The sequence below is a fragment of the Patiria miniata genome, unplaced genomic scaffold (assembly GCF_015706575.1).
Source record: "Patiria miniata isolate m_02_andy unplaced genomic scaffold, ASM1570657v1 HiC_scaffold_5, whole genome shotgun sequence".
NCBI lineage: Eukaryota > Metazoa > Echinodermata > Asteroidea > Valvatida > Asterinidae > Patiria > Patiria miniata.
Genome location: NW_024037072.1, coordinates 38,414,131 through 38,440,317, shown reverse-complemented (window position 1 = coordinate 38,440,317; position 26,187 = coordinate 38,414,131). Strand labels below are relative to the sequence as shown.

At 38.1% G+C, this 26,187-nt stretch overlaps 1 protein-coding gene across 1 annotated transcript in view; it reads right to left on the bottom strand.

Moving 5' to 3' along the window:
* Window positions 1-23,355, bottom strand: part of LOC119740887 (ryanodine receptor 2-like) — a 136,085-nt gene extending 112,730 nt beyond the window's left edge. Inside the window, 5 exon segments of the mRNA XM_038216354.1 lie at window positions 2,906-2,981; window positions 9,734-9,805; window positions 10,264-10,362; window positions 11,368-11,493; window positions 22,923-23,355. Of these exon segments, the coding sequence (XP_038072282.1) occupies window positions 2,906-2,981; window positions 9,734-9,805; window positions 10,264-10,362; window positions 11,368-11,493; window positions 22,923-22,970 (421 nt within the window). The 5' untranslated portion in view covers window positions 22,971-23,355.
* Window positions 23,356-26,187: the final 2,832 nt, after the last annotated feature.

Genomic DNA, 26,187 nt, shown 5'->3' with positions numbered 1-26,187 from the left:
GGTTTTAACATTGTCAGCGATCAGCGAACAACAAAATCTAGACCCGAAGCCAAACCAGTTATAAGACCGAAGTTTCACATCTTCTTATCTGTGACGTGAGCTAGCAATGGAAACTGTTGGTTGGGTACCATACAGCATACTTTATGTCTTTGGATTTCCGTAATAGACTGGTGCCTTGTATTCTTTCTCTCTTGTGTTTGTTGCTTTTTATTGTAATTAAGTGTTCAAATATTTGTGACTCGAATTGACTCGAGCTAAATACTTGACTCGACTCGACTCGACTCGACCACACTCTGTGACTCGACTCGACTCGACTCGACCTTGTTGACCTAATGACTCGACTCGACTCGAGTCACTTCTTTAAAATGACTCGACTCGACTCGAGTCACAAAAATCAGTGACTCGTTACAACTCTGCACGACGCTAGCAACATTAGCTACATGTATGCTGTAAACCTAGGAAATAACAAACAGGGATCACTCAGAGAGGATATGGCTTTTTAAGAGAGGGAAACAATATGTGATAAAAGAAGTAAATATATGCAAGGGACAATTTGAAAAAAAAAACTGCACTTTTGGCTGTTCATGGCACAATAGGATTTGTAAGTCTTGTTGCAAAGAAACATTGCTGTACCGTACTCCCCCCAGTCCCGGGAATTGTTGAAAAATTATATCACAATTTCAAAGCAATAAAGCTGTGACAGCATGGGCATTAAAAATATTAATAATTCACCACACTTCGTGTAAAAATTCTACTTTAATTACATCTTTTTTAACATTGCCATAAAAAGTCAATAAGAGGACGACACTCAAGATTGGCAGTTTTCCTGGCTGCCTCTCCACTGGCAAAGAATGGAAAAATGTGAAAAGGTCCGAGTTAACCCTTTCAATGTTCCACCATGATTCCAGCACAGTTCAGACCTCTCGTTTTTTTTCTCCTCTTGTACTTTTACCTCTTGGTTCTTGAGACAGTTATCAAGTTTGCCCTTTGGAGCCAAACGCATCCGTCCCAGCAGCCATCCACACCACACCGATTGATTAACGGCGAGTGACACATAGTCAATTAGGGACAAGTGCGGCGGACGCCCACCGCACGGCTCTCGACCGTCCCGACACCGAAAAGCCACGTTAGGTATCAAGCAGCCGCGGCGTCTCTTGGCTGAAAATTTATCGCGGACGCAGCTCAGATGTTAACACCGATACCGAGGGAAAGACTTGCATTAATTGGATTAGGTAGAGTTTTTGTATTTGTTTCAGGTTTTTCCTCTCCCTTGTTTCTTTGTAATTGAAAAGGGGGAGCTGAACGGCTTTAGTTTGCTGAAAGCTTAAAGGATGCCATTTATCACTCTTTGTTGTCATAGATACATAAACACTTGGATCACGTCTGTGAATAAAACGTTGCTCTCCTGGAGACATCATTCTATGACAATTTTAAGTTTACACAGATATTTGGGGTTTCTTTTGCTTCCTAGACAACATGTAAATTTATGGGTTCATCATCTACTACACTGTACATGTATATTTCTATATTTTCAATATTCTATTGACTATACTTCTTTAGTATCATTGCATTACAATATTTGGTTTGGTTTAATGCAAAGATCAATCAATTAATCACATTAATATGATTGTCCTGCAGCACATATCATTTATACAATGTAGGTTGATGCTTTGAAATAAAAACAAAGTTGCCGTCTGAGGTGAAAATCCTCCCTTTATTGGTATCATGTTGAACAAACATTTGTAGACATGTTATTTGCAAAGGGTCTGCATGCCCATGCATTTGCATATGTTTGGTACTGTGTGCAAACTGAAAAAAGCATCTTTGATGGATTTTGGCAGTGAAGTTAAAAAGCAGCCTCTTCCAGGCAAACGCCTTGTGGCAGCCTTTATTTTGAATCCCTGATTTACATGTATGCATTAGATGCTAGATTTGGGCTGTCCCAAATATTTGAATATTCGAATATCAACCAAATATTCAAATAGCTTTTTGTCCGTTTGAAAATGTATTCAAAAAGAGAAAACTACGCACCAATTGACTGTGCTGTTATCTTAATCGTAAAGTTGCGGTTTTTTTGTCAGATGATACTTTTTGTCGACGGTAACTTTCTTGTTGACACCTACATGTATCTATTAGTCCCATTCTGTTAGCTTGGTCAAGTCCCTAGACAGTTACCAGTTAAAACACTCCCACGTACGCATGCCGCACGCAACTTTTAAACGGAGCGCTTTGTATGCAACGTTTGACCGATGAGGAAGGCAGCTGCAGTTGGCGTGTGTTAAACTTGATCAGCAAGTTTCGAATATTCCAATATTCGGTCAAGTGCAGTTTTGAAAAATTGAATTATTCGAAAATGAGCAGCCCTATTCTAGAGGTCATGTTGATCAAAATCTACTCGGTGCCCCTCGTGGTTAATTTGAAAAAAATTATTAAATTCCAGTTTTACAGCATTACTTATGTTGCTAGCATCATGACTTTGGGTGTGATCGCTAGCTATATACATTGTATACATGGTTTATGGCTTCTGACTAGCGCCCCTTGAACAAAGCATTGACAAAATGGGGATCCGCCAACACAGGACTGGATAGCTCAGTTGGTAGAGCACCGGAACGAAAATCCCGAGGGGGCAGGTTCAAACCCCTCTCAACTCAATTTCTTTGTTCAACAATAAAAGAGGTTTATAATCCACCTAGTCAGTTTCCCTTGAGGTTCATTTGAAAATTTGAAACAAAATTGTTGCAATTTCATTCTCAATACGCACAAGCAGACCACATTCAAATTTAAACAATTAAACAATAAGTCTTTTTGTAAAATGAGGAAAACGTACCCACGTTACTCTTCACAATTTCACACAAAATTTACACACATATTTTGAAACAAATGTAAATGTACATGTAGATCTTACCTTCGAGGGACTCCTGAAGGCCGACATCAAAAGCTAGCTTGTCAGAAGACGAGACGGTCGATAAACATGCAAGGTACTGCAAAGAGAAAGACAGAACATGAAGTCTAAAAACAGCTGCTAGCAGGTTTTCCAATCCTAGACGACTTATTACAATGGCTTCTTATAATGGCCACCACATCTGCAGACCCTTAATTACTTTTTTCTCAGTCTACAATTACCTCAGTTCACGGCACTGAACAGATTTTTAAATTATGAGCTAATCAAAACACGTAGGCTATTCTATTGAAATCTATGTGAAGACATGTCTTAAAATTTTCAGGTGATTTGTGGTGAGCTTCAAGTAAGTTTATACACTTCTTTAAATTTACATTATATAGTGTATTGTATCTGCAACAGTACTGGTACGGTGATAGCTACATGTACCTGTAAAATGAAAAGGTATAGCCAAAAGGGTCATTTTCATCTTTTAAAAGAGAAGTAACGGTACTAGTAAAATATCTGCTAACTCGTAATTATCTGCATATTGTAATTTCAAATGCGATGATTGGATATAAATCTAATCAGAAATTGAAATATGGTGAAATCTTATTTTACATGGAAGCAGCCATGCACAACGCAAATTGGCATGATTAATGTGCCATTCTGGCCTGAAAAAAATGGGGCTTTTACTATTTTGGAAAAGACAACAGTGGCAACCATTTTCTGAAAATTCACCTCCATTTTCAGAATATTGGGGAGAAACTCAAAGAAATTTCAGAAATGGAATTGCAAGAAAAATGAAAAAAATGGCTGAGTTTACTTTTTTTTTAATTGACCTGAGTGAGCCCAAAACCTCCAATTGTCCAAATACAATTTCTCGTAAATTTCCTGTCTGTTTTTTGTGATACTTTTTTTAAAATAAGACTTAAGACAAAGCAAGGAAAGGGAACATTACAGGGATCAATTCATAATGGGAACTCCAGGATAAATTAAGGTGCCAATCCAGAATGGCTGGGTTTAAATTTGGTCTTTCATTTTTCTTTACAAATAGAGGGTATAAATGTACACATTGTACATCAGCAGGTCCGGTACTTGTAGCAGCCTACAAGTCCTGATCTGTAAGGCCAAAAAAAATAATAGTTCTGCTTCCGGTTACCCTACCTTCCCCCTTATGACAGCACCTGCCCAATTTTTTTTTTTGGGGGGGGGGAATGGGGGGGGGGGGAGCACAAAATCAATTACTACCTTTTACCCTCAAGTGACTAAATTTACTTGACTTGCAATTTACTAAGTGTTTTTAATGAGCTGTCCAACCATATGAAATTGCCTTTTTTAAGGATAAATAAAGTATTCTGAATTGAATTGACTACGTGCATGCAGACACCTCTATACCCAGTATAAACGTACACAACAAAACTTGCCCCCCCCAAAAAAAAATTTCCCTACCTACATGTACCTACTCAATTTTCAAATGCCATACTCGAAAGCAGAACCATTTTTTTGTTTTGGCCTAAATAGCTTTCTCAACTCTCAACTCCCAGCCCCTTCATTATAACGCATCATCGGCCCCTCGATCCACTCCCACTAAATGGCAAATTACTTGAGTAGCAGAACAGGTATATAACACTTCCAATTTCAGGGAATATCCAGGGCCTTGCCTCGCCACCGCTGCCGTGTCAATAATAGATGCTCCACGGTAACCGACACTGGGGGGGGGGGGAATCTGGGCTGCCGTAGTGGCTCAGCAAACAGCCTTACATGTACAAGCAGCACGGTCTGATAAAAACAACGCTCCACGCATGACAGCAAGACAAACCTACATGTACGTGTACATGTATGTCTTAATTGAGACGTGCTGTCAGTATACCCAATGGTCTGTGCGCAGGCCATGAATTTTACACGTGCATTTTACACATACATGTACCTGTACATGTACACGATGTGCACGACATAAGCCAAAGCCAATTTGATAGTTATTCGTTCCCAAGCAACTTTTATCTTTATTTTATACTTGGAAGCAATAAAATTGAGACCTGTCATCACAAAATGAGCATAAAGTCAGGCTTTTTTAAGAGTTGAGATATTTATACCTGGATACTGCTGAACAGGAGTTTTCCAATGGTATACCATTTAGTCTCACTGAGTATTTTGTGCAAACCCGAACCGAAACCGATCCGACCCGAAAGTGACTTCGGTTCGGATTGGCTTCTTCCATCATTTCAGTCAGGTCGAGTTATTTTCAGTTTTGCATTTGCGATTTTCAGTGGGGTCCGGTCAGTTAAGCCATCTTGTGAGAAACCCAAAATAACCCCCCCCCCCCCCCAAAAAAGCGAAATACAGTAGTTCGAAAATTCACACGGTGCAATGTTACAGACCAACTGTGACCAGTACTGCGCACGTACATGTACATTTACCGGTACATGCTACCGCGTCAACCCATCGCGCGATTGTGCATGTGGTTTGCCGTCTATCGTGCATGTGGTTTCCATTCTATTACGCACAGTGTATAACGTGTAGGCCCACCGGTAGGTCACGTCAGGAGTGTTCACCATACCGTACAGTCTGATTCTATACTGAGAGACAGGGTTGGCGATTTTTTTTATTTTTTTTAAAAATCTGAAAAATCGGATTTATTTGATTTAAATCAGATTTTTTTGATTTTTTTTAACTTTCAAAATATTGATATGTCTAAATATGTGTCTAAATCTCCCCATGCACCCTCCCACCCGTCACTAAGGAGTTTACAGGTTCCAATAATACCCATCATCCCCAATCAAAACAACGATTTTGTGTAATTATGCAAAACCTAAATTGAGTCAATGGTGGTGAAGTAGGGGTGTTTCAATGTGTTAACAACATCTTACACTTTGTAATTAAGTGGAATCAGTTGATTTAAATGATTAAAATGACCCTCAATCAATTGATTTTGCCAAAAATAAGATTTTTACAAAAAAGTGATTTAAATCAGTGATTTTTATTAAAAAAATCATTTAATTTAAATCGCGATTTAAATCAGTGATTTAAATCAACGTGATTTAAATGTGATTTAAATCACGATTTAAATCAGTGATTTCAATCAACGTGATTTAAATCAGCCAACCCTTCTGAGAGACGACAATTTTAAAATAAAAATCACGCGACATGGGTAAGTTCAGGCACAAAAAGCAGAGGCAGTGTTTGTGAAACATAGGACGATTAACCCAAGCCAGATATTCGGGGTGTGGGTTTCGGGTCGGTTTGGTTCAGTTTGGGTCAGCTTTTCCTTGAATTTTGTTAGGTTGAGGTGGGTCGGGTTGGATTTGGGGAGTTCAGATCGGTTTTGGTTCGGATTCGGTTTTATCTCGGTTTTGTCTATAATGTTTTGGGTCAGTTTGGCCTGGTCAACTCGACCCGATGCAAAACATTACCACTGAGTTATTTAAGTCGAACAAAAATAATAGACCTAAAGGAGTTTGCACAGTATTCAACAGACACTTTGAACTTCTTACTTACGTAACTGAAGTTGTAAAACTCCTTTTTGATAAAATTCAAAAATTTGCTGTTGTGAATGAACAGTCAAGTAGGTAAAAGGGAATGAAATGGGTTTTATATAATAATAATAATAATAATAATAATAATAACGGAGTCTTATATAGCGCACGTATCTACAAACAATTAGGTACTCAAGGCGCTGGTTATTATGTATATTATTAAAGAAAGGTAAATAAAGTATATGAGAAATATGAGACCCATTATGTAGCACCTTATAAAGGTTGACAAGGTGCTGCGGCGCATATTGCAGCCACTGCCAGAAACACTGGGGATTGATACAACCAAAAAATAGGAGAAAGATAAATCAAGACATTTACAGATTACAGTTCACCTGAAAACCAAAAAAGTGGACCATGCACCCCTTCAAATGTTGGCTTTGCCCCACTGTATTGCAAAATGGCAATTTCCGACTTAAATAGATCAAATTTGAGTTTGATCTACATTGTAACTCTTCAGTCTTCGTTTTGTCGTAGACATGTTACAGACTATTGTGGACTAAATCAATAAATCCACCTACGACTGGATCCGGTTTTACTAGCCGACTTTACAGTCAATATTAACAGTGAGCTTGTGTCATTCCAGAAGAGAGGGTAATTAAATTAGCCAGTAGGTTAAACAAATATCACTTTTTTTTGTCTCATGATTAAAATCATCATTCCACCCGCTACTTGTCAATTGTCTGTCTTTATGTGCAGCCAGTGGCACTTTTCTGCAGTCGCTTGAAGAAACAACTACCGGTACTCACAAATTACAAATTTGGGTACAAGAATGTAAGGAATGTGTCTTCCTGCTTTTTTTGGGGGGGGGGGTGGGGGGAATATACTTTTACTTGGCCAAATGGTCTATAATTTGCTTAATTATGCGTTAAAAGGATTTGAGAACCTGGACGATAAAACAAAATTTCAAGACAGCAATAAACACTAGCTCAAGAGGTCACACTCTGAAACACTTCAAACCAAAACTAACTCCCTAGGCATTTTTGCTAGGATGCCAACTCAATCCTGCAAGATCCTCCAACTGTCTCCATGTAAAAAATTGCATACAGCCTCAATGCTGCAAAATCATCCGTTAATTCTTGAAATCCTCCAGCAATCACTGTCAATATGTTGAGGCAGAGCAAGTGACATCCTGGAGCAGTGCGGAGGATTTCAAGTATAATCTAGGCCTATGCACGGCTGAGCATAAACAACACAAGGTCTGGCCTAAGACTTTGACACAGTGCATCTTCCAAAATCAGCCACATATTTTGCCATCGCCTCAATCCTGCACAATCCCCCATTTTGCAAACAGGATTTTGGGATAATTCGGGAAAGTTAGGGTTAAACAAGAACATTGGCTGTAGGAAGAACTTTCCTCCAAACGATCAAGTTATTAATGTGTGGAATGCACCCCCTCAAGAAGCAAAGAATGCCAAACCTGTGACAACACTTAAGAAAGAGCTTGACTCACTTTGTAAAAGAACAAAGATAGGATATGGGGTCACAAAGGCTAAAGTGCCTCAAGCAAATTACCCATAAAGTGGACATCACTAAGTGGACATCACTATCTGCAGACCTTTAGATTGTGATTTTAGAATAATACCACAGTTTCCACAATTTTGCATGCAGAAATTTGTGTGGAGTGAACTTCAACAAATGGATAATGCTCAGATGAAAAAAACTTCAAACTGGCAATTTTTTTTTCAAATTTAACTCGAGGGTGTGTGCCTCCATTTTTTTTAAACATGTTATGGATTTGCAACTGCTCTGATGATAATAACATGTGATGATGATAACACATGAAAAACAAGCACGAGAAGTTTAACTTTCTGAATTTGCTGATAATTTACAAAAACAGTTGAAGTTACATACATGTGCATGTACTGGTACTATCTGAAATGGGGGGGGAAAAGATTTTTTTTTTTTTTTCACAAGTGGATTGATGTACATGTGATTCATGTACATGTAGTTGGAAATTGTACAGGCTTGACATTTCTAAATTTTCAATAAAAAAAAATTTAGTACAGAACCACACAAACAATTCCAAAGGCCACTTAACCCAGGGGAACTGCATAAAATAATGAAATCAATCAATTTCCGCCCACATTAGGTTTGCAAGCACATGTAAATGACAACATTTGTAAGTTTCACATAAATGGCAAAATGTGCAAAATCACAAGAGAGCTGTTGGCAATTTGGCAATCTGGTTTATAGAATTTTATTATCATAATGAGAATACTGCCCAGCAACTTACGTGTACCGGTACATATGTGGTTACAGGTTGAATAAATTTTGCAATCGAACATATGCTGGAAATGCACGTAGAATCAGGAAAATTAATGCTGGGTTTTTGCGAACAATTATAGCACAGGAAAATTCTTTAGGGCATTACATTTGCGCAATCACATCAATATCATATCAATCATGTGTATCACAGACTAACCTTCCCAAATCCTCCAAATCATCTTTGCAAAATGGAGGATTTTGCAGGATTGAGGCTATATGGCAAAATATGTGGCTGATTTTGGAGGATGCAATGTGTGAAGGTCTTAGGCCAGACCTTGTGTTGTTTATGCTCAGCCGTGCATAGGCCCAGATAATACTTGAAATCCTCCGCACTGCTCCAGGATGTCACTTGCTCTGCCTCAACAAATTGACAGTGATTGCTGGAGGATTTTGCAGGATTTAGGCAGTGGTCATCCCTCCAAGGACAACATTCAAGAAATAAAGGATGCAATGTGTGAAGGTCTTAGGCTGGACCTTGTGTTGTTTATGCTCAGCTGTGCTTAAATTTAGGCCTGCATGTACATGTACATGTAGATTATAATTCTTGAAAGCAGTGATTGCTGGAGGATTTTGCAGTATTGAGGCTGTATGCAATTTTTACATAGAGGCAGTTGGAGGAGTTTGCAGGATTGATCAGGTTGTATCCTAGCAAAAATGCCTAGGGAGTTAGGTTTAAAAATTGTATGGTACATGCACACTTGAACATTTGAAGGACCCATTCCAGATCAGACCCCCACCCCAACCCAATCCAATTCGGACCATACTTGCATAGTTGATACCTCAATCCAACAGTCCTTTCATGCAATACAAAATCTCTGTGCTCGACCCAAGTGGGGCCCTGAAAATTTGAAAACCCCTTTTTACACCAGCAAGGATCCACCACAGGTTCTATACGGGTTCAGCACTCTAAACAAGTAACATCAAACCCTGGTCAGGACCAGGATTGAAAAGCTGTAGAAAATCTAAAAAATCTATGTACAATGTACATGTATGAGCGTGAACAAATAAACTGTGCAAACAGGGATAAACTCGACGTAAACTTGAATGTTCTTACCATATTACTAAGGCTATGACGAAGTAGAATTGCGTGGCCATAGAGAAGGGTTCGATGCCCTGCTTGGATACCCTGAGAGAATATAATCACAACAAAATATACGGATAATCACAACATTTACATGTGTATACAATTTTTTTTTACGGACTTTTACAAAGTCTGTAATCCTAAATTCGTTAAAATAGTTGCTGAAAATCATGAAAGATGACAGTACGGTTTGGCGGCTACCCAACACATGACCCTGGTTCACACTGTAATTCCAGCCAAGGTGATTTGTACATGTAGATTGATTTTCTTTCCAGTCCCCAACCTGATGCGTGGGTTATCCCTCAGACTACATGTCTCCAGGGTTTTTCCTCCCACTTCCAAAACTGAAAATTTCTGCTCAATTCACAGAAAGGACCCAAGCGAGAACGGTGACAATAAGACGTCAGGATCGAGTACCCGGGGTAACATAAGAAATAAATCAAATAAAATTTTCAGCAATCTAGATTTTCTCCAACTAACAAGAACGAGAAATGGAATATTACCGCCTCCACGGTGTCGGACATGACCATCTCTTGAAGGGCTCGGACGGAGAATGCCTGCTCCAGTACAAACATACAGATGGACAAATCGGGTGGAACGCTCTGAAATAAACAGTACAAGGGATGAGATGGTCAATTAACAGAAAGGACTGAAAATTGGATGAAAGGTCTGACAAATAATTAAGCTTTCCTGATCATTTTCTCATCAGTTGTGCATTTTTTTTTCATTTGAAGCAACAACAAAAGTGCTCAAAATCTAAAGAAGGGTGCTTAACAACTAACCCGATGAATTTTCAGCTCAGTGAATGCTGTAGATTTCGAGAAAACAATTTTCTAGGATTTCTATTTAAATTCAAAAGTTGCAGAGTCATGTTTTGAATTGCGCCCGAAATCAGCATCCAAAAGACATTCTCATTCAGCGGATTGCAGAATATGCATTGCAGTTTGGATGAATGGGTATTTGGATCATGAGCATCCTGGCCAATCATTCCCCCGACGCTGGAGGCAATCCATTTGCCCTCCATCTTAACTTAATGGGTTCTCTCTTCCGTGAAGTGAAACGTGATGTTAATATACGTAATGCATTAGAGATGTCCAACGCAATCAACGCTATGTTAAATGTATACATGTACAGGTATGTACCGGTATCAACTGCTGCATTGCATTTTTCAATCCTCCACCCCCTCCTAAAACATCAACACTGTACTTACAAATGTATATATGTAGAATATTTTTTTCAATGATTTTAAAATTTCACTGACATGCAAGAAGTAAAGTTAATGCTCAGTTGGCAGAAAGAAAATTCTGTTGGGCAATTCCACGGTTACTCACGTTACATTTTTGATGTACTTTTGAGTTTCCTGGGGCTGTTATTACCTTACTGAAAAAGTTGAATAACTGTTATCCCCATGGTAGATAGAGTAGACCTAGACCTACCTAAGCACCAAAGATGACATCCAGAAAAATGTGTTATGTATGATAAACAAGACGCACAAAATTGGTTACTCACGTTACAAAAATGTAACGCGAGTTCCGTGGAATTGCCCTGTTACTTTTCATAGACCTACTGTCTGTGCAGTTTTGTGTCTTATTTCATCCTCTGCTTACCGTATTGCTAGCATCCTCAAGGAAACATCTCCTACTGCCGAAGCCCTCCCCGGCCAGCAGGACATGGGACGAGGCGCCATCTTTGCTCTTACTCTGACTGGAACACACAAGGCACAGTTGATCGCCCTGAAAACACAAAGTTTTTACAGAAAAGCCTGATAAATTACGCATAGTCAATTTTCTTGCATTCTTTTTCTGATATGGGGTGAGATTGGGTTGAAATTAACGCGCGAGCTTATACATTGTATAGGGCGTGCAGTGTTTGAAATACGCACGCAGTACGCTCTGAATAGCCGGTCAGCGTCGCCGTTTACGTATTCCACATGGCCAGGGGTTAGTGGAGGAACGCGCACGCGCCCATGGAGTCGAGGCTGGTACGCAACGGCAGTGACACATCGCGATCACCCACATGTGGTATAGAATTGGGGAAACAGTCCACTTTATTTCTCATTTAACAAAGTGGCGTGCACAGTGTAAAATAACAATTAACATGTTCCAAAGTTTGCTTATAAATAACTGTGAAATAAAATTGCCAATGAAAAGTTACGACAACATTGCACATTACAGACTTTGGCCCACGGCCTACAAGGCAAGTGTAGAATAATGGCGTCAGAAATTAATCTATCCAAATTATTGGTCTTGGATTTTAGGGGCTTTGGGGCAGTTTTGGTTCAAGTTGTGTTTTTGCCAATCTACCTATTTTTGTTTCATTCTTGTCCATAGTCCAGTTGTTCCACAAAATTATCGTGTTCTTAAGATAATAATACAACATTGGCAAATTTATATCAAAAACAAAACTACCAAATTATTACAACATACCGGGTCCCTGAATAATAGTAATAATAATAAGCATCCTGTGAAATCTTGGCACCTGGTGTGCTGCCATTTTCAAGAAAGGTGTCATTTTTGTATCAATTCCCAACAATGGTCAGTCGACCATCGTTGGAAAAAAATGACTTTTCCAATTGCTGCCAGCTAGTCTGGTTCCCGGACTTGACAATTCACTGTCTGTAAATTGCTCCGTTTTGACTGAGGTACATGTAGGGTCAGGGAAGTGTCAGAGTGCAAGAACAACATTTTTCTTACTTTTTCCAGCATCTACCGGTATGAACACAAAACTTTTCAAATACTAACCCCCAAATCCATCTATCCATACATTGTATATCCATCCACATGAAAATTCCAGCAAAAGTTTGTACATTACTTTTAAGCCCAGTGTTGCATAAATTGAAAGTGCAGAATTTGCCCTTCAGGAAACCAAGATACTATTCAAATTAACCATAGGGCAATTCCACGGTAACGGAAGGACGTTTTCACTCATTAAACAAAATTTCAAATGTGTGTATCACAGACATTGTTCATAGTTACAGCAAACAAATGTCACAATTGTATTGCTATAATGCTACCTTCAATTTCCACACTTTTGGGGGGCATGAATGCCTCCCGTTTAAGAATTATGAATATTAATGAGGTCGGTAACGGAAGGACGGTAAAACGGACAAGGGTTTTCCAACTTACTCGCGTTTTGCGTAAACTCTGTGAATTTTATGGGGCAATTATATTTTAAAGGTAAGAAATGGAATCCCTGAAGCTTTATCTATACTATACCGCCTTTCATTTGACTTTAAGTGTTTCGGTAATATAATTACAACGTTTTAAGCAGATTATGATTTGGTAACGGAAGGACGGTAACGGAAGGACAAAAGGTTTACTCAATTATAGCATGAACAAAATGTGAATTTACACTAATTATACAAGTGAAACAAATTGCTGAAATGTGTAACTGAATGTGAAATCAACAATATGCAGACCTGGCGTAAATAATTATACCCAAGAAACTATTGAGATAAAGATAGAAGCCTGCTAATTAATGATAACAAAAGAAAAACGAAAACCACCCAAAACACATAATTCACGAACACAAGACAACTACAGAAATGGACTACAAACCCATCACCTCAATCCTTAAAAGTTTAAATACACAGTTTTTGAGCACTTGAGTATATTGGTTACATGTTCACCAACAACTTTTAATAATAATACCGGTAGGTTCAGTGGTTTACCTAAAGGGTGGGGGGGGGGGCCACCAGCCTACATGTACATTTAAGGTAAAAACATCTACCGGTAGAACTGATGGCTTCAGTTAGGTGTTGCTTTTAATTGAACTCTAAAATCAATGTTTGAAATCAAATAACAATGATTTAGAGTAGTAACAATTAATTTATAAACATCCAAACTGAAATTGTTAACTTGGGCATAATTTGTCAAAGATTGCACCTCACATGTCTTACACATGTAAATTGAATGAAAGTGCCCCAAAGTACCGGCACTTTCTGCCATCTCATTTTTGACTTAATTTGCTTCTGGAATGGCTTCACAGAATTCGTATCTTTCTCTATTGTCCATGAATGCTGATGGCAGCAACTTTATGATTTGATTTTCTGCAACAACTCCATACATGTACAAGTACTGGTACATCGGCATATATGTACATGTACATGTACATTGTACATGTTGTACATGCCTGTGCCTTCCTTTGTAATAAACACCTTGCCCTGCTTATCCCGCTTTTGTGAAGGTGGGTCACATGAATGTCCTTTCAATGCTCATTATACATGCATGTATTTGCAGTGATTTTCATTTTTCAAACATGAGCGCAAATGTCGTAACATTTGATAAAAATACGATTTGTCCTTCCGTTACCGTCCTTCCGTTACCAATTTGGTAACGGAAGGACGTGATTTAATTAATTGTAATTAAAAAACGAGAAGTACAGCAGTGTCAGTTATAATGTCATATTGAAGGCCTACAGTACCTAAACTTGCTTTGCACAATAACTTTCAATGCATTCATACTGCAAGATTTAAAAATAAATTAAAAATATGTATTTTTTCGGTAACGGAAGGACATTTTTGAAGGCTGAAATATTAGAAGTCACTGAAGCGAAGCAAATTACGCAAAATGTTAAAAACAAGTTTTAGTCGGTTTTTCAAGACCAATACTTTCTCATGACAGAAACTGATGGCATTAGTACATATTTTTGTGTGTGTATTGGTAGAATACTTTCATATCACTATTAATCACATTTTTAGGATTAAAACAGGATTATTACATAATCCTAGTTTTTGGTACCGAAATGTATAAAAAATAAAATTCCGACTTCAAATCTTGAAAATATAGACTTTTAGCTTTCATTTGATGCCAAATTTGTTCAAGTCACATGTATTTGAATTTTTTGGTGTCATGTCCACTTTGGTGTGGAATTGCCCCATATAAACAATACAATTTTATGGTCATGAATTCTGTGAATCTAGATAAATGTACGGTACCGGTACGTATGTACGGTAATACTAGCCAGCATGTTTTAACCCAATTAATTAAAAGAACCATAAAATACAGGTACCGGTAGATGTACATGTATGTGCCTTAGGCTACGGCGACTCAATGTCTCAATTGAATAGAATCAATTACATACATATTTGAATTCAGAAAATATTTTGTGAATTTTACTTTTTAGAGAAATCAAATTCCTGAAATATAGGCCTACAGGTACATGTACATTGTACTACTGATTCCCCTGATATTGGACTTTATGTTATGCTTGAAAACACATTTAAACGTTGTTAATGCATTAAAATGAAAAATGGCTCTCTTTAATGACCTCAAAGTACCAATTCACTGCGCTGTAGTTCATTGGTGATACCATGGAGGCTTACCTGTAGGCTTATCCTCTGCCCGTTTTTGACCTACATTTAGTACATGTAATTTGGAGTTGATTCTCAATGAGTTTTGACTCCTAAACAGAATCCAAATCAATTAGGCCTACAAAATTCGGAATTTGATTTCAGATGTTGGGAGTCCCCCAAGCCTACATGTACATGTAATACAGGTACTGTACATATATATATATGTTGAAACTTGTATAATATGTACCGTACATACATGTACAAATAAATACAGGGCAAGTCAAAAATAACGAAACCCAAATGTCGGGACCATTGTTTTAGTGAAGATCTGCATGTAGCACTTTCAAAATCTATGATAAAAAAAGCCCAATTCATAAGCTTTTATGTAGTACAAAAGTCATTCAAATCACTCATGTACTTTTCAAGTTACAGAATTTTCAATATAACCACCGTTTTAAAGTTCTGTCCACGAATCACAAGAAGGTACATTTGTAAGTGTTCTATCAGCAAGACGACTACATCATAAAGGGATGTGTGTGAATTGTTTTCGTTTTGCTGAAAGAACGCACACCGTGTTTTGTGATCCGTGGACAGAACTTTAAAGCGGTGGTTGTGTTTAAAATTCCGTTACTTGAAAAGCACATGAGTGATTTGAACGATTCTTGTACTAAAAGAAAGCTTATGAATTGGGCTTTTATATGCTAGATTTTGAAAATGCTACATGCACAACTTCACTAAAACAATAGTCCCGACATTTGGGTTTCGTTTTTTTTTACTCACCCTGTACTGTGGATGTGATTGTATAGAGTTGCGGATCAATGCTTGTGGGAAAGGATTTACTCTGGGGAAGAATTTACTCAGGAAAAATATCCAGACAAATTAATTGTACATGTTTTAGTATGCACATATTTTGTTTAACTATGCATGCTTGAAGCACCGAATAAATTGACAATAAAAACATCTGATGTTTTACAATTCAAAACACCTCTCGTTCTCGGTAACGGTTGAATATGACTTTCAGAACCAGACACAGCTAGATGTCAATAAAAAACAAATGTACCGGTAGTTCCTTAAACACATGTTAAAGGGAATATACATCATTTGCTTTTGCTGTAATTTTCAGAAAAGGATGGAATTGGGGGGTTGGAAATATATAGCAAATATAGTTACACTGACTTTTTTGAGGTTTTGGGTTCGAAAATGCTATAAAGACCAAGAAAAACAATCATTTTCCTGTAGTCTGGTTCCCTGACTCCATATAAGAAGAAACAGAGCAGTTTACATACATTGGGGAATTGTAAGGTCAGGGAAATGCAGTCTAGCTGGCTTGTACCCGTTCATAGGTGTGTAATCGATTGCAAACAAGTGCGATGGTCAATTGGGGCCAGTATTTGAAAAAAAGCCAGTTTTTTCCAACGCTGGTCGGCTGACCAGCGTTGGAAATTGATACAAAAATACCACTTTTCTTGAAAATGACAGTATACCAGGTGCCATGATTTTACAGGATGCTTTACACTGTCATTCACTAACAGTCCAGCAAGGTATTTCAAAATGATTTGGTACATTTAGTTTTATTTTTTGATGTTTGCAAATGTTGTATTTTTCCTTTAATTTAAAATGTCTGCAAAGTGTGATGTACATGTAGTATGTACCGTATACAGGTACATGTAGGCCTACTCATCTGCATTCGCCCAATTGAACATGTCAATTACCCCGGTATGTAGGATGCCTTACACCATAATTCTTCATCATAATAATTAATATGCTCTTACTATTATCAACATCTGGAAATGCAATTGATTTTTTAATTTTCAATGTCTTTCTTCATCGGGTACTGATGAATTGCAACAACAGTTTCTTTCAAGAAAAATGTTACTTTTTTTCTCTGTCTTTGCTGAATTGTGCACACAGTACATTATGTACACGTGTGTTCACTATTTACCGTACCGGTACCAAGGTCAATATACATGTACCGTATTATGCATAATAGACCTGTCTAAAAACTATTAATTTGGAATCTGGAACAATAGGCCCTAATGCAAACACAAATCTCTTGAATCATCACTTCTTGCTTAACACTCAAAAGTGCAATGATCATCATCATTTGGTAGACTTTTTTTGTGTGTGTTCATTTTATAATTTTAGACATCTGTCTAGAATTAAAAAAGAAATAGTGTCTCTCACGAGCCAATGGCCCAAACAGGCCGGCATTTATCTATGGTTCAGTGGCGTGAAACGACTAAGAATACATTCCCCCTGGATTGGATGCCGGTCCATCGCAGGTTACTCCCCAGCTACAGTAATGCCGGTACCCATACTCCTGCATGGAGGGAGGCAAGTAGGGGTGAAGTGGCTTGCCCAAAGACACAGCATCAACGGTCAGCAGCTGGATTCGAACCCCTGACCCACTGATCATGAGTCATGAACCATAACCACTTGGCCACACTTCCTATCTTCCTTTACGTTAAAACTTTAAAAGCCATTTCCTCCACAGGATGCACAAGTATGCAAACAGAAAGCCAATCTGATGTCAGACAACAATCACAGTACATTTCCCTCGACTGTCAGTTCAACCTTTATGAATTCCCAGCGCAGATTCTTGGCCTGACGGAGGGTTTTAGCCAGCAGGCTGTCTGGGTGCATTTTGGGCATCTCATTTTGTGACTGCAAATGTTCATGGAACGTTAGCAACTTACAGACAATGTAGAAACCCCTTTTAATATTCAAACTCAAAGACAATTTGAATATACCGCTGTTCAAATGATATAACTAAAGCCCTGGTGTGATGTCAAAGACTTGCATTTGAAATGTATAAAATGAGCATTGTAATTTATAAGCATGAACTGGCTGCTAAGGCCAACAAAAAACTGTGTGTTTATGGTAACGCTTTTGTATAAAATTATCCAGGTACCGTAGGTACATGTAGGCAGGAAAATATTTTAATTTTATAACATTTGTATGTTTGTCTGTCAGTCTTTTTACACTTGCTTGTTTACTTTAACACCTTTAACTTTTAACAGCATTGTTTAATTATTCAATAACACACACAAAAACTTGCACAAAAAAAAATAGGGAAGACTGTTTTAAATAATTTTCAAAATATTCTTTATTTTAAATTTTTGGCCAAATGTGGCACTAAAAAGTTTGAGGTCGGATATTTGGCTTTTAAAAAAAATCCAGATCACAGATTTGGTTAACACGCACATTTATCATTTTCTGACCTAAAGTCTATACATGTGTACAGGCTAAGTACAGGCCCGTAGGAAGGGGGGGTCAGGTCGGATGACCTGCTCCCCAGTGTCCCCACCCCCCCCCTAAAAAAAATGGCTGCAGGCCCACTTTTTCCTCGCAATAGACATTTGAGCTTTACTCAAATATGTATTGCATTTCCATACGTAATCAACTGTTGATTAGACATGAAAAGGTGCACATTATGGTGAAAAGGTCCAATTCATGGTAAAAATGACGTTTTCCTTCCACTAGGCTGGCTACGGCCTTGTGTACATGTGTATCATACTGTACGTGTATGCTGTAGGGCCTATACATGTACATGATCAACTGCTGCAACTTCAATGCTGCACTCAATATCATAAATTATATGACAGCAGAAATTACATGTACATGGAGTTCCCTTTATCAAACATGAAAGATGAGGTAAAACATAAAGAAAGAAATGGGAGGATCAAGTGGGGCGAGGGGGAGGTACATGTACATTATGTACATTGTACACAGTTTACCAGTCCTTGTGACAACGTGCAACAGATTGCACGTACAATTTATACGTACATGCACATGTACGTACATGTACATGTACATACGTGTACAAGGTAATTAATTAAATCTACCACCAAGGACTACATGTAGGCCTACATGTACATGTGCACATTACATGTGTGTCTAGTTTTGAAAACACAGATGCTGATCAATACTTTCAATGTAATTACCATCAAATGAGCCGGTGCTGAACTCAATGCACACGCCTAGACAATGCAGCCATAAACAATAGCACATTTTGTCAATAACTTTGAAGGTGCCTATCTGCTGATATTGATGTGAGTAAGAATGGATTTTGGCAACAAAAATAACGGACATTTCTACTTTAACTGTACGTGCATGTATAGGGCTCAAATGGCTGATTTTTATGTTAAAAAAAATGTATTAGTGCTGGATGAATGCCTTAGAATAAGTGTAACGTTTTGCACTAACGAGAAAACTTTGTCAGTAAACAGTTAAATTCAAGTAACAACCTTTGTAAGTAAAGTGGGAAGAAAAATTAGTAATAAACATCATATGACCATCACTCCATTAACCCTAACCCCTTAGGTATTTTTACAAGAAAGTATCCTGAATCTGCCAAAATCCATCAATTTTGCCATGCAAAAAAAATGTTCATTGGCAGTGAGTCCATCAGAATCCACCAGTTAGCCAGGAGTAAATCTGTTGAGATCCTGAATCCATCAAAATCCCCCAACTGCTCAATTTGGAGATATCCTGAATCCATCAAAATCCTGCAGTACCGCTAGGCTTACTGTCCTGAATCCATCAAAATCCCCCAACTTTTTCAATAGGCCCTATGGAGGTATCCTGATTCCGCTGAAATCTTCCAAAACAGGGGAGTGGATTTTGATGGATTCAGGTACGTTAGGGTTAAAACCCTCCCTCTCTGGCTGGCAATTTCAACAAGGTCAGCCCAGAAGTCAAAATAAATCAACTGACTGTTTTTAACAGTTGAGTGCTCCCTGTCTTCATAAAGCAGGATTGACTGGCTGTGATTGTTACCGGTATATGAAACGCTATTCTTTGACTCTAGAAGATTGATAAGCCAACTGTGCCTACCAGTCACCTGCTTTTGTCTGTTGATGGAATTTGACTGTCACAGTGCCTACATGAAATATGGTCTGACTGTTGGCGACTAGTCTGTGTAAAAGGCATGGCAGGGGAACAGGATTGAAATTTGACTGTCTGTGACTGGTCAAACAAAAGGAGGATTTTAAAGGCAATGGACACCATTTGCAAACGTTCAAAAATGAAACTGTCAAAATATCATGAAATATCCTGCTTGATTATAAGTAAATAATAGGATCAAGTATCTTGTGAAATCATTGCACCTACCGTGTACATAACTGTCATTTTGAAGAAAAGAGGAAAAATCGATCATTTCCTCGCGATGGTTAAACCAAACCATTGCACTGTCAAAGGAAACCTCTGATTTGCATTCAAGAAAATGCATTTTTGCAGTTTTCTCAAAAAGTATCTACATGTACCCAGCTGAAATATTGACAGGTTAGTTTTTTTAATAACCTTCATGTATACATTGTACTATACATATATTATTTGGTCCTTAACTCAACAAAAGCACATATTTTTGGCAAACGGTGTCCATTACCTTAAAGGGAATATACATCATTTGCTTTTGCTGTAATTTTCCGAAATGGATGGAATTGGGGGGTTGGAAATATATAGCAAATATAGTTACACTGACTTTTTTGAGGTTTTGGGTTCAAAAATGCTACAAAAACCAAGAAAAACAATCATTTTCCTGTAGTCTGGTTCCCTGACTCCATTTAAGAAGAAACAGAGCAGTTTACATATATTGGGGAATTGTAAGGTCAGGGAACTAGTCTAGCTGGCTTGTACCCGTTCATAGGTGTGTAATCGATTGCAAACAAGTGCGATGGTCAATGGGGGCCAGTATTTGGAAAAAAAAGCCCGTTTTTTCCAACGCTGATCGGCCGATCAGCGTTGGAAATTGATACAAAAATACCACTTTTCTTGAAAATGACAGTATACCAGGTGCCATGATTTTACAGGATGCTTTACACTGTCATTCACTAACAGTCCAGCAAGTTATTTCAAACTGATTTGGTAGTTTTATTTTTTGATGTTTGCAAATGTTGTATTTTCCCTTTAATACACGACAAATATTTGAGTTTGTCAAATGGGCCTTGAAATATGGTATTGACATTGTTAATAAGGCCCAAAAAAAAAAAAAGTCGGTCTTTGGTCAGACCGAAGTTCCGGAATTGATGCTGCGACGCTTTTTTTTTTCAAGCTTGTATTGTACAGACAAGGTGGGTACTATTTTGCTTTTTTGTGTCCTCATTAAACATTGGTGTCCTCCAAAATTTGCCTTGAGGCCCTTTATCATTTGCCTTGGTGCAATTTCCCCATTCCTTGGTGCTCCTTGGTACAAAAATTTGAGGGGGCGCGGCAATAGAGGGTGCTGTTGTAGCTTCCATGTTAATTTTTAAAAAAAGAAAAAAGGTTGATGCGCATGATTAAAATCGACGCGCGCGCTGACCAGAGACCGAGTTTTTTGGGTTTTTTTACCTAATGAAAGGTAGCGTGAAAACCGCCATACTGGCAGTACACATGTCTGTGTACAATGTACATTGTACATGTAGTTAGCACAATGAAGGTAATAGACTGATAAATCATTGGACTTGGTCCAGTGGATATTTGAGCACTGTTTCTGCCTACAACACGTACTCAAAGTACATGTGGGCGCACAAACGTGTACATTTGCACAGTACAATGTGCATTTACCTCATGCACTTTAACACACTAAGACAATTGAAAACAGCCACCAACTTGGTACCAGTATTTCTCCACCTCAAACAACATGTGTTTGTATGGCATTACTCTTATTCTTAACCCTGAACTTTAAACCTTTGGACAATACAACATGTATACAGCGTAAAGCGTACAAAAATAAAATAAAAATACCTACTTTTTAAATACAGATTTTTGTTTCATTTCTGAATTTGGGATGTTCAATACTGTTTAAAAAGAGTTTTATTATTATTATTATTAAAGGGAATGTACAACATTTGCAGACATCTAAAAACAAAACTACCAAATTTTTACAAAATACCTCACTAGGATGTTGGTAACTGACAGTCTAAAGCATTCTGTAAAATTATGGCACCCGGTGTGAAGTCGTTTTCAAGAAAAGTTGTATTTTTGTATAAATTTCCAATGGTGGTCGGCCGACCACCATTGGAAAAACCTGACTATTTTTCAACTTCTGCTCCAATTTAGCTTTTTTTTTTCAGTCCAAATTTTGTTTGCTATTAGTTATATGTTCATGAACGGGTGCAGGCCAGCTAGACTGGTTCCTTTACCATACAATTTATCTATAAATTGATCCATTTCATCTTTAGTGGAGTCAGGGAACCAGACTACTTGAACATTTTTGTTTTTCTTTGTTTTTCCAGCATTTTCAAACACAAAACTTCAAACTTGTCAGTGTAACAATATTTGGTCTATTATACTAACCCCTCATAAAGTTCATTTCTGAAAATTACAGCAAAAGCCAACGATGTACATTCCCTTTAATAACTTCCCAATTTAGCAATAGGATATCAAAATTACAAAATTGGTACCACATACAAAATGTTTGTGTACACTGGGGAGGGGGTGGATCCCCCACTTTTGACTAGGGCAATACACCCCCAAATTTTTGTGTTAAACTCTAAAAAAAAAAAAAAAAAAAAATTAAAAATGCCTGATTTACTGGTGAAGCATTCACTTTCCACATTTTTTTCAGCTGCTGGTTAAAGTTCGAGCATCAAAGGATACAATCAGAGCGAAGGTTTGCATTTGTAATACGCATGCGTTGCAAAATTCAAATTAAAGGCGAGTGCGTAGAAATAGGAGCGCGTAGCTTTAGGAGGTCTGACGATACTTCATTCTTTTCTAAAATTTAATTTAATGATAATGTAACTAGTAAAAACTAATAGTGCAACAAACCAACCACAATAAATTAATGGATGTAAAGCAAGCAGGAACAGGCATACACAGGCGTATTAACGGAGCCCAGACATTATCACATCTGAGTGACAGTGACAAAATTCCATTTAAACTTACTGTTCTCAAAAAGGAGACCTCGTCTTCTACATCTGCTGCAGAAGTCATCTTCCCATCACACTGGTTATAATCCTACAATGACCGTGTATCTTGGAGCAGTCACCTCTGAGTACTTAACGATTCCTCACCAAACTGCTTGCTAAAAATCCTATCTGCCCATCGGTACGTTGATGCTGACTGCGCTGCAGAGCAAACTCAAAAACAATACAAGCTGGACTGTTTTCTCTATCACAGGTTACATACAGGGAGAAAATGACGTAGACGGCCGGCCGTCCTAGACATTCGCACCGGCAATGGAGGCTGCAGTCAAGTACAGTATGATCCTTCTCGAAGGAAATGTCAAATATTTGGAGAATGCGGTATGCGTATAAATGCCGTCTGATACAAGTCTTCGCATGTAGCCTGCTGTACATCAGGGGAGGGATGTAGCTAGCTGCTGCTGGATGGTGCAAGCATAACACGCTCTAGTTCTAGTTCTTGACGGACCGTTGATGTTGTCTAGCGCCACCATTTTTTCCACCGATTACAGAAATGTCATTGACTTGATAACTATAGAGGGCGCACTCACTTTACACTAGTAATGTCATCATTGCACTTTCGTCTGCACTGGTGACAACTGACAACTTTCGTCTGCACTGGTGACAACTGACAAGCGAACATGACACTTTTCAAAAATCAAATGTCCGATATTTTCAAACACGTGAGGCAAGTTCGAAACCTAAAAGAGAGGAGTCATGTTGGTTATTTCCATATTTCCACGCCCTTTCACCTCTATGCACCTTGGTTCGATTCCTGCCCTGGTTCACATGTGGATTAGGTTTTCAGTCCCTACCTGATTCCGTGGGTTTCCCTCCAGTCGGAATATAAACTTATATTTCTTCATTGTTTCCTGTCTACACGTTTCGTCATGTTTGCGAGCTACAGCGGTACGGTGTTCTGTCGGTACCATTAATAATAAATATACAATAATTTATATTCATATATTTAAAGATTATGGTCTTTAAAGGGAATGTACAACATTTGCTTTTGCTGCAATTTTCCGACATAAATGGATTTGGATGATTAGTATGTGATAGAAAATATTGTTAAACTGACTTGTTTCACGTTTTGGGCTTGTAGATGCTGGAAAACCAGGAAAACCAATCATGTTCGTGTAGCCTGGTTCCCTGACCCCACTTAAGATAAAACGAAGCAATTTATATACTTTGGGAAATTGTAAGGTCATTGCAGGCTTGTACCCTTTTCACAGGTGTGTAATCAATTGCAAAGAAAATGCGAAATAACTAAATATGAAAATTTAGAAGCAGTTTTTGAAAAAAGCCAGTTTCCTCCAAATACAATTTTTTGGAAAAATACAATTTTTCTTGAAAATGTCAGCACACCAGGAACCACGATTTTACAGGATGCTTTAGACTGTCAGTCCCTAACAATTCAGTAAGGTATTTCGTGATAATTTGATCATTTCGTTTTTTGATGTTTGCAAATGTTGTATCTTCCCTTTAAATGAGGGTAAAGAATATATTTTCCAAGGGTATGAGTTATTTTTACAATTCTTATAGTTCTTACAATAAATGCACACCTGGAACAGCCGAAGATTATCTCCAGGAAATTAAAACTGAGCATTGCACGTGTATATAGGAATTAGCTCAACAATAGCTCATTTCATTTCATTTCTTTTATTTGTCTCAAATCGTGGCCCAGAGGGCCAAATTCCAAAAGACAATTACATTAAAAGCAATTAATTCTAAAAGCGATTAAAAGTTGCTTAATACAAAAAAAAAAATTACATGAGTAAGAAAGGCACGTAATACAAAAAGTGTACGCTAACAAACACCACATAACCAAGGAAACATGAACAATACAAGAAAGGGGGGACAACATGCACAAAAAAACAAAAATTACAATTGCACACAATAAAATCACACAGAGCCGACATTTAAAATGTTTATGAAGTAAGGGATGGGATTTTGTTGGAAGCGCTTGGTATAGGGAGTTGAGATTTTTGGTTACTGTTCCTAAGGTTCATACCATGACTTGCTAGCCTTGTAGGGGGAAGCAAGTGAGTTGTTCTTGAATTATAGCCAAGTGCATTAGCAAATGTTATGCAATGTCCTACCTTTTTTTCTAGCTAGTGCATCCAAGTTACATAGGTGAGCTGTGGAATATACTTGCGGCGGACCGGGGGCCCCCGGTCCGGGGGGGGGGGAGTAGATCTAGTGGTTCGAAACAGACACCAAATCATCTTTCCGTGTTCGTATTGCTTGTTTGTTGTTGTTGTTTTTTAAGGGGGGGATGGGTTGGGTTGGGTTGTTTGTTTGTCTGTGGGTTGTTGGTGTGGGGTTATTTGCCTGTTTGTTGGGGTGTTTGTATGTTTGTTTGTTGGGGTGTACAAGCAATACATTCACTGTGTGGACTTCCGAACAAAGAGGTCCACATAAACCAGGTAGCAGCGACGTTGTGTGGATTTGCCCACGTCCACAAAGTGTTTCCCCCTCTCTGGAAAACAGGTTTAGAGGCATTTTTGGGTTAGGTTTATGTGTGGCAAAATGAAGAGAAACACTAAAGGGACTGATAGAAAAAAAATTGGGTCGAAAGAGTTTTCAAAGTGTGAGTAAAATGATTTTTTTTCACACGTTTTTCTTAACTACACGAAAACAAAGGAATGCACACACTACGTATGTAACGTAAACATGTGGGGGTGTTTTTTTTTTATTCTTTCTTTGTTTGTTTCTTTGTTTTCTTTTTTTTGGGGGCGGGGGTATTATTATTTTTTTGTTATAGCTCTTTCTGCCTTTTTAATAATTCTTTTATTACTCTTGTTAACTATACCAATTTGCAGAAATTCCCCACCCCAAAAAAGCTACGACCTAGAAATTGCATCCCAACTGAGTTCTAAAAATTATCACAAGCCCAGCTATTTCACTGCTGCCAACATTACAAGAAGTCCCACCAATAAGACTTACTATAAACATTCACATGCAAAGTTAAAACAAAAAAACTGCTTAGTTTTAAAAAGGGTTGCGTCATTGACCTGTAGGCCTATTCAAGAGCGTCTTGGGTGAACTTTTCAAGTGTTTTATGTCCCCCGGGCCCCTCGGGCCCATAATTTACCCCGATAATTATTATGCTTCAATATTCATGTTGAATTGTGAATTATTTAATCATTTCCTTCTCTTTTTTTGGATGGGGGTGGTGGGGTGAATTTTGATACCCTTAGCGAGGACAGTGAAATGCTATAAGAACGCTACTTAATTGTCTCAATATA